This window comes from Parasteatoda tepidariorum, chromosome 6, assembly GCF_982258835.1.
Source record: "Parasteatoda tepidariorum strain Cologne lab strain chromosome 6, Ptep-v5.0, whole genome shotgun sequence".
In the NCBI taxonomy this organism is placed as follows: domain Eukaryota; kingdom Metazoa; phylum Arthropoda; class Arachnida; order Araneae; family Theridiidae; genus Parasteatoda; species Parasteatoda tepidariorum.
Window position 1 is genome coordinate 74,555,518 of NC_141760.1, and position 12,552 is coordinate 74,568,069.

General features: G+C 30.0%; 1 protein-coding gene across 1 annotated transcript in view; it reads right to left on the bottom strand.

Moving 5' to 3' along the window:
• Positions 1 to 844: 844 nt before the first annotated feature.
• Positions 845 to 12,552, bottom strand: part of LOC122273995 (carboxypeptidase inhibitor SmCI) — a 43,407-nt gene continuing 31,699 nt past the window's right edge. The window contains exons 6-8 of the mRNA XM_087166894.1: positions 2,631 to 2,696; positions 1,574 to 1,747; positions 845 to 957 (exon numbers count right to left, since the gene is read on the bottom strand). Coding sequence (XP_087023020.1) covers positions 941 to 957; positions 1,574 to 1,747; positions 2,631 to 2,696 — 257 coding nt within the window. The 3' untranslated portion in view covers positions 845 to 940. The remainder of the gene's footprint in view (positions 958 to 1,573; positions 1,748 to 2,630; positions 2,697 to 12,552) is intronic.

Sequence of the window (12,552 nt, forward strand, 5' to 3'; positions counted from 1 at the left end):
TTTTAGGAAATAAATTACCATAACAAAAATTGCTCTTTTTGCTACAAATACATTATTTTAAAAATGTTATTCGTTCAGTTTGGCAAGCTTCATAATGAGTCAAGGAAAAAAAATCAGAACAGCGCTTTCAAGAAAGGCAATCAAAAAAGTGCATATACCAGAGAATTCTTTTAAAAAAAGTTAGAGACAAACTAAAAAAGTATGATTTACACGACCTAACAGCAAATTTTGTAGCAAAATAATTATAAAATAAATTATTTTTAATTTCAGAACTGCTTTGTATAAAACAGAATATTTTCACAGTTTTCAGTAATTTTATTGACTGAACATTGAACAACTCATAACAGTTAATTGACCAATACATATAGAAATTTTTTATATTACAGTTGCATGGAGAAAATAACCAGTATTAATTGATAAGTAAAATTGTTAATTGAGTTTCTTGTTCTTAAAATGACAGAATTTCTCATAAGTACTGAATCTTGCTGGTAAGGCTATATGGCTGAGCCATTTATTTAATTAGTGGAAACCTTGAAACCGGGAAGATGAAGAACTAAACAGTTTTATGAAAAATTGCCTACAAAAATTTGACGATGATCGATAAAATTAGAATTTCGTTCTGTATATAAATTCAGACAATAAAACATTACACATATTAACACATGTTGATTTAAATTTATTTTAACATACTTTTGATGTTGTACTTTAATTTAATTATACATGCTTTGCTGCACATGAGTGCATGAAAGCTAGGTTCTAGAAGAATTATTCATTTTCAGGTGCAATAATATAAACTTGTGAACAATGTTGAAGAAAACTCAAATTTTAGAAAGGCTAATAATGATCAATGTTGAAAACTAAATAATCTGGAAAACTAAGTTTCATAGGATCAAGCGGATTTCTATTTTTGGATTTTATTTTGGATGCTTGAATTAGATGTCTATTTTCTTCCCTTTCCTGAAAAATACAAAAAGAGAGGTTTGTTACTTAAATATAATAAGGATAATGAAAAATAATATAACATAAAATATATTTTTTTTAAAAAGTATATTTTTAACTGTTCTGTTTATTTATATGATTTGATACTCTCAGTTTCTTATGAAACATTTTTAAGTAATAAATATCAAAAGAGCTTTTATTAGATCTTCATAAGAAACTGCAACTGCAGTTGAGAGAAGCTTAACCATGTTAATTAATAATTAAAATTAAGAGTGATTTGATAAAAAAAGCATAATAATTAAAAACAAAAATGCTTTTCTAAAACTAAAAAGGATGATCGTAGATCTCTTCTGTCTACCGATACAAGTGTAGGGCTAATAATCCTGCGTGTCCCAGAGGCTTGTGCCATTGAGTTAAAAATTTCTTGAACTCTCGTGCAATTGCTGTTGTAAAGACGCGTTAAATGTTTTAGAATACTTTAATCTGGTTGTATGAGTTAACTAATGTATTAAACCAAGAGGAACGTATGGCAGAATTCATCAAAAGTTTGTTGATTAGAAGCAACCTTAGACGTTAAAATCTTTAATAAACCTTATTTTCGAATGGTCAGTGAATTAAAACTATTTCAACTTACCACATGCTTTCTCACATTCTTCTTCAGTGTTGAATTTATTTCCATTTCCTCCACATCCACCATAAACAAATTGTTTGCATTTTCCTAAGTCTGCATCGTAGGCATATTTATGAAAAAGGGCCATGCACATTCCTGTCTCTGCTGGTAAACTGCACACATCCTCTTCACTTTTAGCTGTCAATAGAAGTAGAAAAATAAAACCTCATGTTTAGATTAAAGAACAGTAGCTAATTTCGCTTAAATATGTCAATACATGATGATTGGATTCGGGGCCCCCCTCTGATGCAGGGGCATACTGGGCAGTTGCCTGAGCCCCTACATCAGAGGGGGGCCCCAAATCGAATATAAAGTTTATTTTACGTTTCCTTCCTCAATGAACTTTTTTTACAAAAAAAAAATATCAGTACCGTGTAAAATCCGTCAGGTTTATGTTAGCTTCTTCATTAATCTATTGTATGAACACAATCTATCTGTCGTAAATCCATGGCTTTCCAGGGCTGAATTCAGCTAAGATTTCGGAATTACGATGAACAAATTTAGCCAACCAAAAGCCTGTATTTCTACATATTGCAAAATACGATATGTTTACAAAAATACAGGCTTCTGATTGGCTTCATTGAGCCATTGTAATAGCGAAAATGTAGCTGAATTCCGCCCTGATGTCAGCAATGATATGAATTTTTCGCAGCTAGATGACAATTTTAACAATTAGTAAACTACATTCAGCATGATGGACGTAGAATTGTCAGAAAATCAATAAAATGGATAAAATGATATTTCGTCTGACCTTTGGAGGGTGGGGACTTTATACCTATTTTGGGTTCTAGTCAATTTTCTTGTTATCTATAATGAGAAGATAAATGTAAATACCTCCATAAAGTTCGGTTCTTTATTAACTGAAGGGGTGAAGCAGTGGGGGTCCCCACAGAAGTTTTTGCCTCGGGCCCCAATAAGGCTAAGTCGGGCCCGGCTTCCTGGTTATGAATTCTTTTATTGTATTATTCTCAAACTGGATTATACTGTGTCTAATCAACCACTGAATTTATGCAAAACTTACGCCGATTATTGAAAGTACTCGTATTCGTGAGAACAATCATAGAAGGTACTTCACTGTGAATCGTCACTGAAGATGAATTTATATACAATAAGAGACTTTAATGTCACAAATTGAGACGTAAAAAAAGAAAAAAAAAAGGCAAAAAACCCGACTTTTTTTAGTCTATTTTTCTTTAATATGAGAAAAACAAACTATTAAGTTTGAACTTTGAAGAAAAAATGTGAGACGAATAATTTGTATTAAGAATTGCATTCATAGTTAAATAAATACTTAAATTTGTTCTTTTAATAAATTGGAAAATTTGAAATTGTGGAAAATTTGAATTGTGAAAATTTGAATTTGTGGAAATTATTGTGGAAAATTTGAAAACGATTGCAAAAATTAATCAGTGATCATTTGCCAAGAAATCTTAAATTTTCCTCGCTATTATATAAATGAATTTTTTTTGTTTATTATTATTCAGTATAATTAGTATAATTATTATTCAGTGTTTAATATTATATAGCTTATAAAAATAGCTTCAGTGACAAATTTTAAGCATATTTCTCATTGAATTCACATTAACGAAAAATCTACTTGTAATCTTACTATTAATCTAATGCGTCCAACATTGCTCCGCGTTTACCTGCTAAAAAAATTCATATTCGGGATGAAAATTAAACTTTAAAAATATCTATAATAAAAAAAAATCCTCTTTTTATTTTTTAGCCTTGAAGTTTAAAATTTCGTAACTGATGAGTGACACTTGTGGTGCATTCCTTGCGGGCTCGTGTCATTCCGTCTGACACAAAAATGTCAATTAAAACAATCATGCACCCTTAATAGTTATGCCAATAAACTAAGATTAGTTATAAGATAACAGGCATTTTTTACACACAGTAATGCACTTATTTAATTTTTATCTATCACAAAATGATTTAAAATTTAAAGCTATTGTAAAAATTTTGATTTGATGTAAACATTTCTGATTTTTTTTCTTTTTCACCTCCTATTAAAAAGAAAGCTTCAATAGGATTTTGTAAATAAAAAAAGATCTTTTTTAACATCTTTTACTGCCTTAAAATTCGGAAATTTTGAAGTATTATTATTGCAATTGCATTAAAATACCAGTCTGAAGTTTTTAATAGGAGGGAGCATAACCAAATACTTTATACTTCAACGGTTAGCAAAAATTTAAATGTTTTTTTTAATTTTTATTTCAAATTTTTGGCCTATAAATGCTTTTTTAAATTTTCAGTTCACGCTTTTTAAAATCATAAAATTTCCTGAAAAGGGCAATCGTTTGTAAAAAAAAAAGCACTTATGCATTTCGTAATAAATTAATTAATTAATCATCACACGTTTCCTTAATTGCTATAATTACAAAGAGGAAAAAAATAGATATTTTGCAATCTGAAAAGTGCATGATATTGTTCTATCATCCCCAAATATATTTTGGTGTTTATTAAAGTCAAAGACGACTTCTATTATAGCTCTATAAAAAGATATTTAATGTGTTGGAACTTTTATCAGTTAATAGTCGGTGAAAAAAAGGATTGTTTGTGCACACATAAGACGTTTGTTTCCATAGATGTTTCTGGAATAAGTAAGCGAAACTTTATTTACACTGTGATGCAAAGATCTTCTCAAGTTTCAATGCCGTCTTAAAAAGCGAGCATTCATGAAATGTTCATCCTATCCATTGCAAGCCATCAATTTTAACTGTAACTTTTTAATTGACGAACAGTTGATTACTTAAAAGTGCAACATAAACAGTTTGATTGCATGTCTACAGCGGTTTTAAATCATGAACATTTCACCGACCAAAATAAATTAAAATCGAGGTTATGAAAACTGGGTTATACTTCTTTACATGAATTGATGACAAACTGTTGCAAATAAGAGATGAATATCTTTTAAATTAATAGTTAATGTGGGCTATTATAGAAAATTGTCTCTGATGCAACGTATTTTAGAGAAAACATGATAGTTTTATTTTATTTATTTTGGTAAAAAAAACGTAACTAATAATTATCCATATTTAGTAGCTATATTTCATCTTGGAAATTAAAAATTTTAATTATTTAAAAACTTTAATTATTTAAAAAAAAAAAAATTCATATTTACATATTTTAAAATTATTTCCTAGTTTATGTCAATTTTGTTTCGGAAATATAAGAGAAAAAAGTAAAAGTTTTTTTTCTATGCTACTCTGGATTAAAGAAATTTATTTGATCAATCACTTACTTTCGGAACCATTTATTTAACATTCAAACTTTTAATAAAGTTTAAATTGCAAAAAAATAACTACTTGGTTTTAGTGCCAAACATTTTGTATTTGCTTTTTAATGACATTTCACTTAAAAATTTAATCTAAGGTTGCATTTAAATTTTTTTAAAATTAAAAATCACAAATCTTCTTACCAAAGGCAAAGAGTGCTACACAACAGATAAGTACAAAAACCTTCATGGTGATTTTTTTTAATTCTATAACTTACCAGAGAAAGAAGCTATATTTATACTACCCTTTAGAGCTCGAAGCACTCGTAAAAAATTTATTTATCATGTATAAACAAGAGCTATATGATTTGAAGCATTCTCTAAAGAAGAAGAATTCAACGTAAAATTAGATTTTGTTTTGTTTTGTTTGTATTTTTATGTTCTTACGTTATCTACAATAAAAATCTTGATTTATTGATGGTTGAGTAAAGATCATATTTTTTAAAATACTTGATCAGTTGCTACTTAATAAAATAATGATTTGCATAAGTTATAATAAATTATATTTCTGGTAAATTTGGATGCAAAAGAGTGGATGTATTTGAGAGTTTATCTTTTTAGGGGCAAGACAATTTAATACGATCTTATTAGAGAAAAAAAAATCCACATTAAAGCAAATACCTTTCGGAGATGAAATAGCATTAAATAACAAGTAATGACTGTAAGAAAAAGCTTACAATTTTTATGAAGATTAACCAGATATAGTTTATAATATTGCAAATAAAAAACTACGTAAGTGTAATGTAAGTATTATATTTTTGTCTCTATTTGCAATTAAAAAAGAACTAAAGGGGAAGTATGCTGTCTCAGGAAAACCGATTTTCAATATGTTAATGCAATGAAATAAAACTGATTTCTCACAAAAATATTTTGAATGTGCATACAGCATTTGTCTCCATTTGCAATTTAAAAAAAAACTAAAGGGAATCATAATTAAAAAAATAACGCATACAGTCTCAGAATAACTGATAAATTAATGCAATGAAATAAGACTGATTTTTTACAAAAATATTTTAAATGCGCATACAGCATTATATTTTTGTCTCTATTTGCAATTAAAAAAAAAAAAAACTAAAGGGAATCATAATTAAAAAAATAACGCATACAGTCTCAGAATAACTGATAAATTAATGCAATGAAATAAGACTGATTTTTTACAAAAATATTTTAAATGCGCATACAGCATTATATTTTTGTCTCTATTTGCAATTAAAAAAAAAAAAAACTAAAGGGAATCATAATTAAAAAAATAACGCATACAGTCTCAGAATAACTGATAAATTAATGCAATGAAATAAGACTGATTTTTTAAAAAAATATTTTAAATGCGCATACAGCATTATATTTTTGTCTCTATTTGCAATTAAAAAAAAAAAACTAAAGGGAATCATAATTAAAAAAATAACGCATACAGTCTCAGAATAACTGATAAATTAATGCAATGAAATAAGACTGATTTTTTACAAAAATATTTTAAATGCGCATACAGCATTATATTTTTGTCTCTATTTGCAATTAAAAAAAAAAAAAAACTAAAGGGAATCATAATTAAAAAAATAACGCATACAGTCTCAGAATAACTGATAAATTAATGCAATGAAATAAGACTGATTTTTTACAAAAATATTTTAAATGCGCATACAGCATTATATTTTTGTCTCTATTTGCAATTAAAAAAACAAAAAACTAAAGGGAATCATAATTAAAAAAATAACGCATACAGTCCCAGAATAACTGATTTTGAGTAAGTTAATGCAACTGATTTTTTTACAAAAATATTTTAAAAGAGGCTGCGGCAGAAGATATTTTTGTCTCCATTTGCAATTTAAAAAAAAAAAAAAAACTACATGTGACTCTGCAGTGTCATAATAATGGTTTCCATACAAAATAATACAATCTGATCAGTATTTGTTAATTGGCTATAAGGCATAAAATACCCTATTAATATTTTTTTATTTGCTTGTCAGGGATTTTGCAAGTTTTAGAGATATTCTAATATGCTTACAAAGAGAAGATAAATTCATTGATGTAAGTGAAAATGAGAAAACTATAAACACAAAACATGTAGTTACTTGTAATGTTTTGAGGCAGTCACTTGATCATTTAAATTTCAAGAATATCCATATGAAAATGAACTTAGTAATTTCACGTGTTCAGAAATGAAAAATGCCTTTCTTTACTTCTAATAAAAAGTTTACAGGTCTTTCTAATGAAGATAAAACAACGTGAGGAAATTTTTATTCTTCTAAAAACTCTTTCCTGCAGTTATTTGTATTTAAACAATTATCCATATTTAAAAACAGTGAACTTTTTACAGACAATATAATTTTTATCCGAAAATGTGATTAATATATAGAGCCCTGAAACACTAACCTGAGATTTAATACCTACTATTTATGCTTTGTTTTAAAGTTGATTAGTTTCATAAATATTTCAGAGGTCAAAGTTACTAGAAAAAAGTGCATCAAAGGTATATTATAATAACAAACTAATATATATTTGTTAATAATCTTTACAATTTGGCCTTTTTTATCCATGCAAAGCTTTTGCTTATCTTTAAAAACCATACCTCACATTCAGGGCCGGATTAACCTATAGGCACACTAGGCACGTGCCTAGGGCCTACGAAAAACTTGGGAGAAAAAAATTTGTTGACAAAAATAATTTAGCTTTAAAAACAACAAGTGCATTTTGCACAAAATTAAGAAGATACAAATAAATATATAATATTTTTCGATAATAAATTATTTTGCAGAATCTTATGATCTAATATATTACTTTTTTGCGAAATCTTGTATTATGCTGTCGAATTCCAAACTACGCAAAATGTCGTATTCAATAGACATAAGTGCGAGCGATGCCAAACGATCTTGATTCATTGTTGAACGCAAATAATTTTTTATCAATTTTAATCTGGAGAAAGATCTTTCTTCTTCTGCATTTGATCCAAGAATCGACAAATATATTCTTAATGCAATGTGTGAACGTTAGGAAAAGTATTCACTAGTTTACTTTAACATAGTTATCAATCGAACTAATCATAATGGTATTATCGATATCAACTGCAATATCGGCAGTATGTCGGTATTGCAGATAAAGTTCGATAAACAAATTTGTAAATTAAAATCCATATTAATAAAAATGTAAAAAAAAATATGCAAGGAAATTTCAGCATATATTTTGAAAAGAGGGGAGGAGTGGGGGAAGGAGGGGAGGGCCCAAAAACGGCTATGCCTAGGGCCCACGAAAGGTATAATCCGACTCTGTGCCTAGGGCCTACGAAAGGTATAATCCGGCTCTGCTCACATTCATTTCAATAATAATGAAAAGAAATACCATTCTATGCTTGAGAATTGCATTAAGGAAAATATAAATTTATTTTTATCATAGCCAATATTTTAGCCATTGCAAGATATGTCATACGGTAGAAAAATATCGACGGAAACTAATAGTTAACTGCAATATCATAACTAAAGGACACGTATTTAGATAGCATTATCCCCACCGGTAAAATAATAGGCTTTATACAACTGACTATGAGCAAGAATCACAAGTAGTATTCATGCTACAGAATTTCAAATTGAAGCGACAAATAGCTACACTTCAATAGACTAAATATCCCAAATTGGATTATTTCAGAAGAATTTTTGGGTTCATACTTTTAAAAAGACGTTTGCTCCTTAAAATACAGTCAAATTCATTCCTTTTTTTTTTCAGGTATGATTCATATATAATCAAATTGAAAGATTTCTTACATCGGAGCCACATTTTTTAAATTTTTTTTCATTTCCTATGAGCTGCACAATCAGTTTTCCCGATGAGCAGACCTAGTGCGCTCTCCAGAAGTGGTATGCACTCTTTCAGGACCACCACAATGGGTGAGATACCGTTGGCCATGTTAATTTGGACGTCTAGTTTCAGCCACACTAGATGGCAGCACCGAGACCCTATTACATTTTTTAAACTTAAATTAGCGTTATTAACGTTCAATTATATTAAACGTGGGTTCGCTGAGGTTAACCTGCCATCCACACTTGGATACTCGTTTTGCATTTTTTCCTTAATTTATTTTCTCTATGTGTCCAAACCATTGATAAAATAAAATTGTAAAGTATCGAAAAACTTTAATCATCATAATGACAAACAAACACTTATGAGACGAAATGTTAGCCTTACATCTTCTTGGAAAGTTTGAGTAAATCAAGTTTGTATGTTGTTATTTTTAATTTCATGCATGATTCCCAGAGCCCATTAATAGGACGACTTCTTCAATTTACTCATGATAAGGATTCATGCTTGAAAACGTTTGCTCGCATGAATATGTAGATCTGAATATGGAAAGAGCAGCATGCTCTAGTTTTTTTCAACTAATGGGATACCTGCAAGTGATCTCGATCCTGATTGGTTGTTGAAACATGGCATTTCTTTACGCTAGCAACTGTTTTACGTTTTCATGTTGCGTTTACGTTACGTTTCAGGCCGATGGCATTTCGTAAAGGAGTTGAAATGTCTATGGGGAGGAGGATAGTGGAAGAAGCACTTGAAGCCTTATTCCCTGGTGGTCTGTAAGAATTCCTAGAAAGTTCGAATAGTTTATTCATTACATTGAGGAATCAACAGACTTTTGAATGGCTGATGAGGTTCCTCTGTTTATTTCTCAGGTGGTTTTTATGGCGGACTGTCAAAATCTTTCAACATGCCAGAGTAATGTGGGAAAACTGGGGAAAATTAATGTGGGTAAACTGTATCCTACCATGTGATTTTCCGGCGAATAAAACTGCACCAATAACAATGGCAAACTGCGACGCCATCACTAGATATTTATACATAGTAAGAAACATACCTTTTTCTTTCAACGAATTTAGATTTTTGGTCATCAAAATATGAGAAGGGGGAGGGACACAGCATCAATTGAAAAAAATATGGTCCCGAAAGTTTAGAAAGTTTCAGCCCTTTAATGATAATTTCACTTTTTTTGCTGATTTCTTTGCTCATTTCTCCATAAATCGAGAAATTTTTAAGTGAGTTTTAAGTAAAGTTCATTTATTCAAAAATGATTTTTTGTAAAAAATAATTTTTAATTTTTATTTATTACTTTTTATTACTGTATTTCATAAGGTTCGAAAAAAAATTATAATTCCCAGGTATATAAGATTCACACCCTTTTAAACTATACAATTTTAAAGGACAAAATCCAAAATTTTTAAATCGTTTTAAAACCCCAGATTTCGATAGCTCTCCCGATTAAACTATTGGGACCACATTTTCCATATTGCGACTACCTCCATATTTAGTCGACAAAAATCCATACGAGTCTAAAAATGGTATTGATTGATGGATGTAAACTTTTGGTTCAAGAGCCAAGGTTTGGCTATACCGCACCCTAAACTAGGTTAAAATTACTGTAACTTGGTTAAAATCGGAACAACTATGTTAAAATGAGCAACTTGTCTCAAATTAAAATATCTAGTTTAAAATTTATCAACTCGGTTATAACTAGAACTAAAGGAAATTGCAAAAACCGATAAGGTAGAGTTTTAAGTTTCGATGAGGTGCGTCTCCAATTAAAAATGATAAAATCGTCTTTTAGATTTATATTTCATACACTGAGTCAGAAAGTGTTTTACTGTAAGAGACGTTTTGCAATAATTGAATTGTGGAGGTGCTTCATTTGAAATTAAATATTTGTGTGTCAAGCGGGTATGCCCCAATGCGTAGTCAGTTGATAAGAACCTGCTTTTTCATATTGTAGTTAGTGAATGGTGCAATTGGCTTAATATCTGGTTTGATCACATACAATTTGCTGTTTAGTTCAGTATTTCAGTTGATCTATTTGAGATGGGTAATAGAGTCAGTCACTAAATTTTGAATGTCAGGTAAACAGTGTGGCTTATTTGTAAGATTGTGTGTCGATTTGGCTATTGAGTCTGCTGTTTCGTTACCCTTAATACCCATATGTCCAGGAATCCAAACATATATTATTTCGTAGTTATTGTTAGTGAGTTCAATGCATTACTTTAAAATATGAGGGATAATAGAGTGAGGCTTACTGTTGGAATTTCTTATATCATCCATATAGCTTTTTGAATCAGAAAAGATAAACCATTTTTAATGCATTTGTTTTGAAAGAAATTGTAGAGCAAGAAGAATAGCGCAATATTCCGATTAAAATGCCGAAAAATTTGAAGGTAGGTTTCTCTGATATCACTCCCATGGAAAATTATACTGTTTGAAATGATGTAAAAAATTGTGCACCTTACAATTCAAAATTAATAAACAAAATAATAAAGAATGAAATCATTTTCCAATAGTTATTTTTTGGATGGTATTACCTTTGGATAAACGAATTTTATGTTTGTGAGCTAAAGATTTTTAATTTCGTTAAAAAGTCCTAGAGATGTAGCGTAATACGCAAAAAATTAAATTAAAATTAAACGATCCAAACTTTGGACCGCACTCCTGAACAGCCTATTGGAGCCGTTTTTCCCAGATTTTGGGGGTCACATATCCGAATCCGTCTATAAAAAAGGTATATTTATTCAGAGAAAGTACGTTTTTGTTTCTGATTACGTAATTTAATTAATAGTTAGAGCTAATTAACTGCATATTTGAGGTGTTTTGAACCATTAAAATTGATACTTAGTCGGTGAAAATCCGATTATTAGAAGAAAAGTTATTTAGGGTTATATAGTTTTATTTTGAGCACTGAACATCATTTTAACTTATTTCCGACTTAGAATTGTAAGCCTTTGTATTTAAAAAACAAATAGTCCATCAGGCAAGTTATCTTCCTCCTTGCAAGAGAATAATTCTTCTGATATTTTTAAGATGAAAGTTAAGCAAAGAAGATAAAGCTCCATAAAGGGAAAAGGACCGTCACAGCCTGGCTGGTAGGGCATTGGACGTCCGAAAAGTAGTGAGCTCAATCCCCGCTGGTCGAAGACTCCCTGTGTACAAAATGGTGACCGGTGCAAGCTAAATACGTGGGGATCACAAATCCCCAGGGCTCGAAAAACCACCCGTCCGCCCGTCCTCGGCGGTCAAAAATTCCCTGCGGACAACAAATTTCTCGAATCCGACGTCCGCGCGGACGGCCATTTTCCCGTTAATATTAGTGATACATTTTCAATTTTTTTTACCTTACAAGAGTCTAGCGCCTCACTTCTAAAGTGACCCTCTAATCTTGAAATACAGCAACATACTGCGCTCTTTGGAATTGATGTTTTCTCTGTCTGGGAGTACTGCAGTGGTTGAAAGATTTTCAGCAATGAGCTTACAAAAAAACACATTACGTACTGGTCTTAAACAAGAAGCGTTAAACGCAATTATGAACATCCACCTAAATGGAAAACCCCTTTCATATTTCTGTGCAGAAACCTCTGTAAATCATTGACTTGATTGTGGAACTGGCTAACGTCATATTTGTTTCATTTAAAAAACGAAGTACCCTCTGATAAATTGACATTCCAGATAACTTGACCATTGTCATTTAAATTATTTCATTAAAGAAATACTAGGTTTTGCTATTAGTAACCTAGTATTTGTAATCCTAGTAACTACCAATTCATTGTTTAATCTATATAAATGTTTGTAATAAATAAGAGAAAATTATATTTTTATTTAGTTAGAAGCTACGGGTTAGTTTCAAAGGAGGACGGGTACA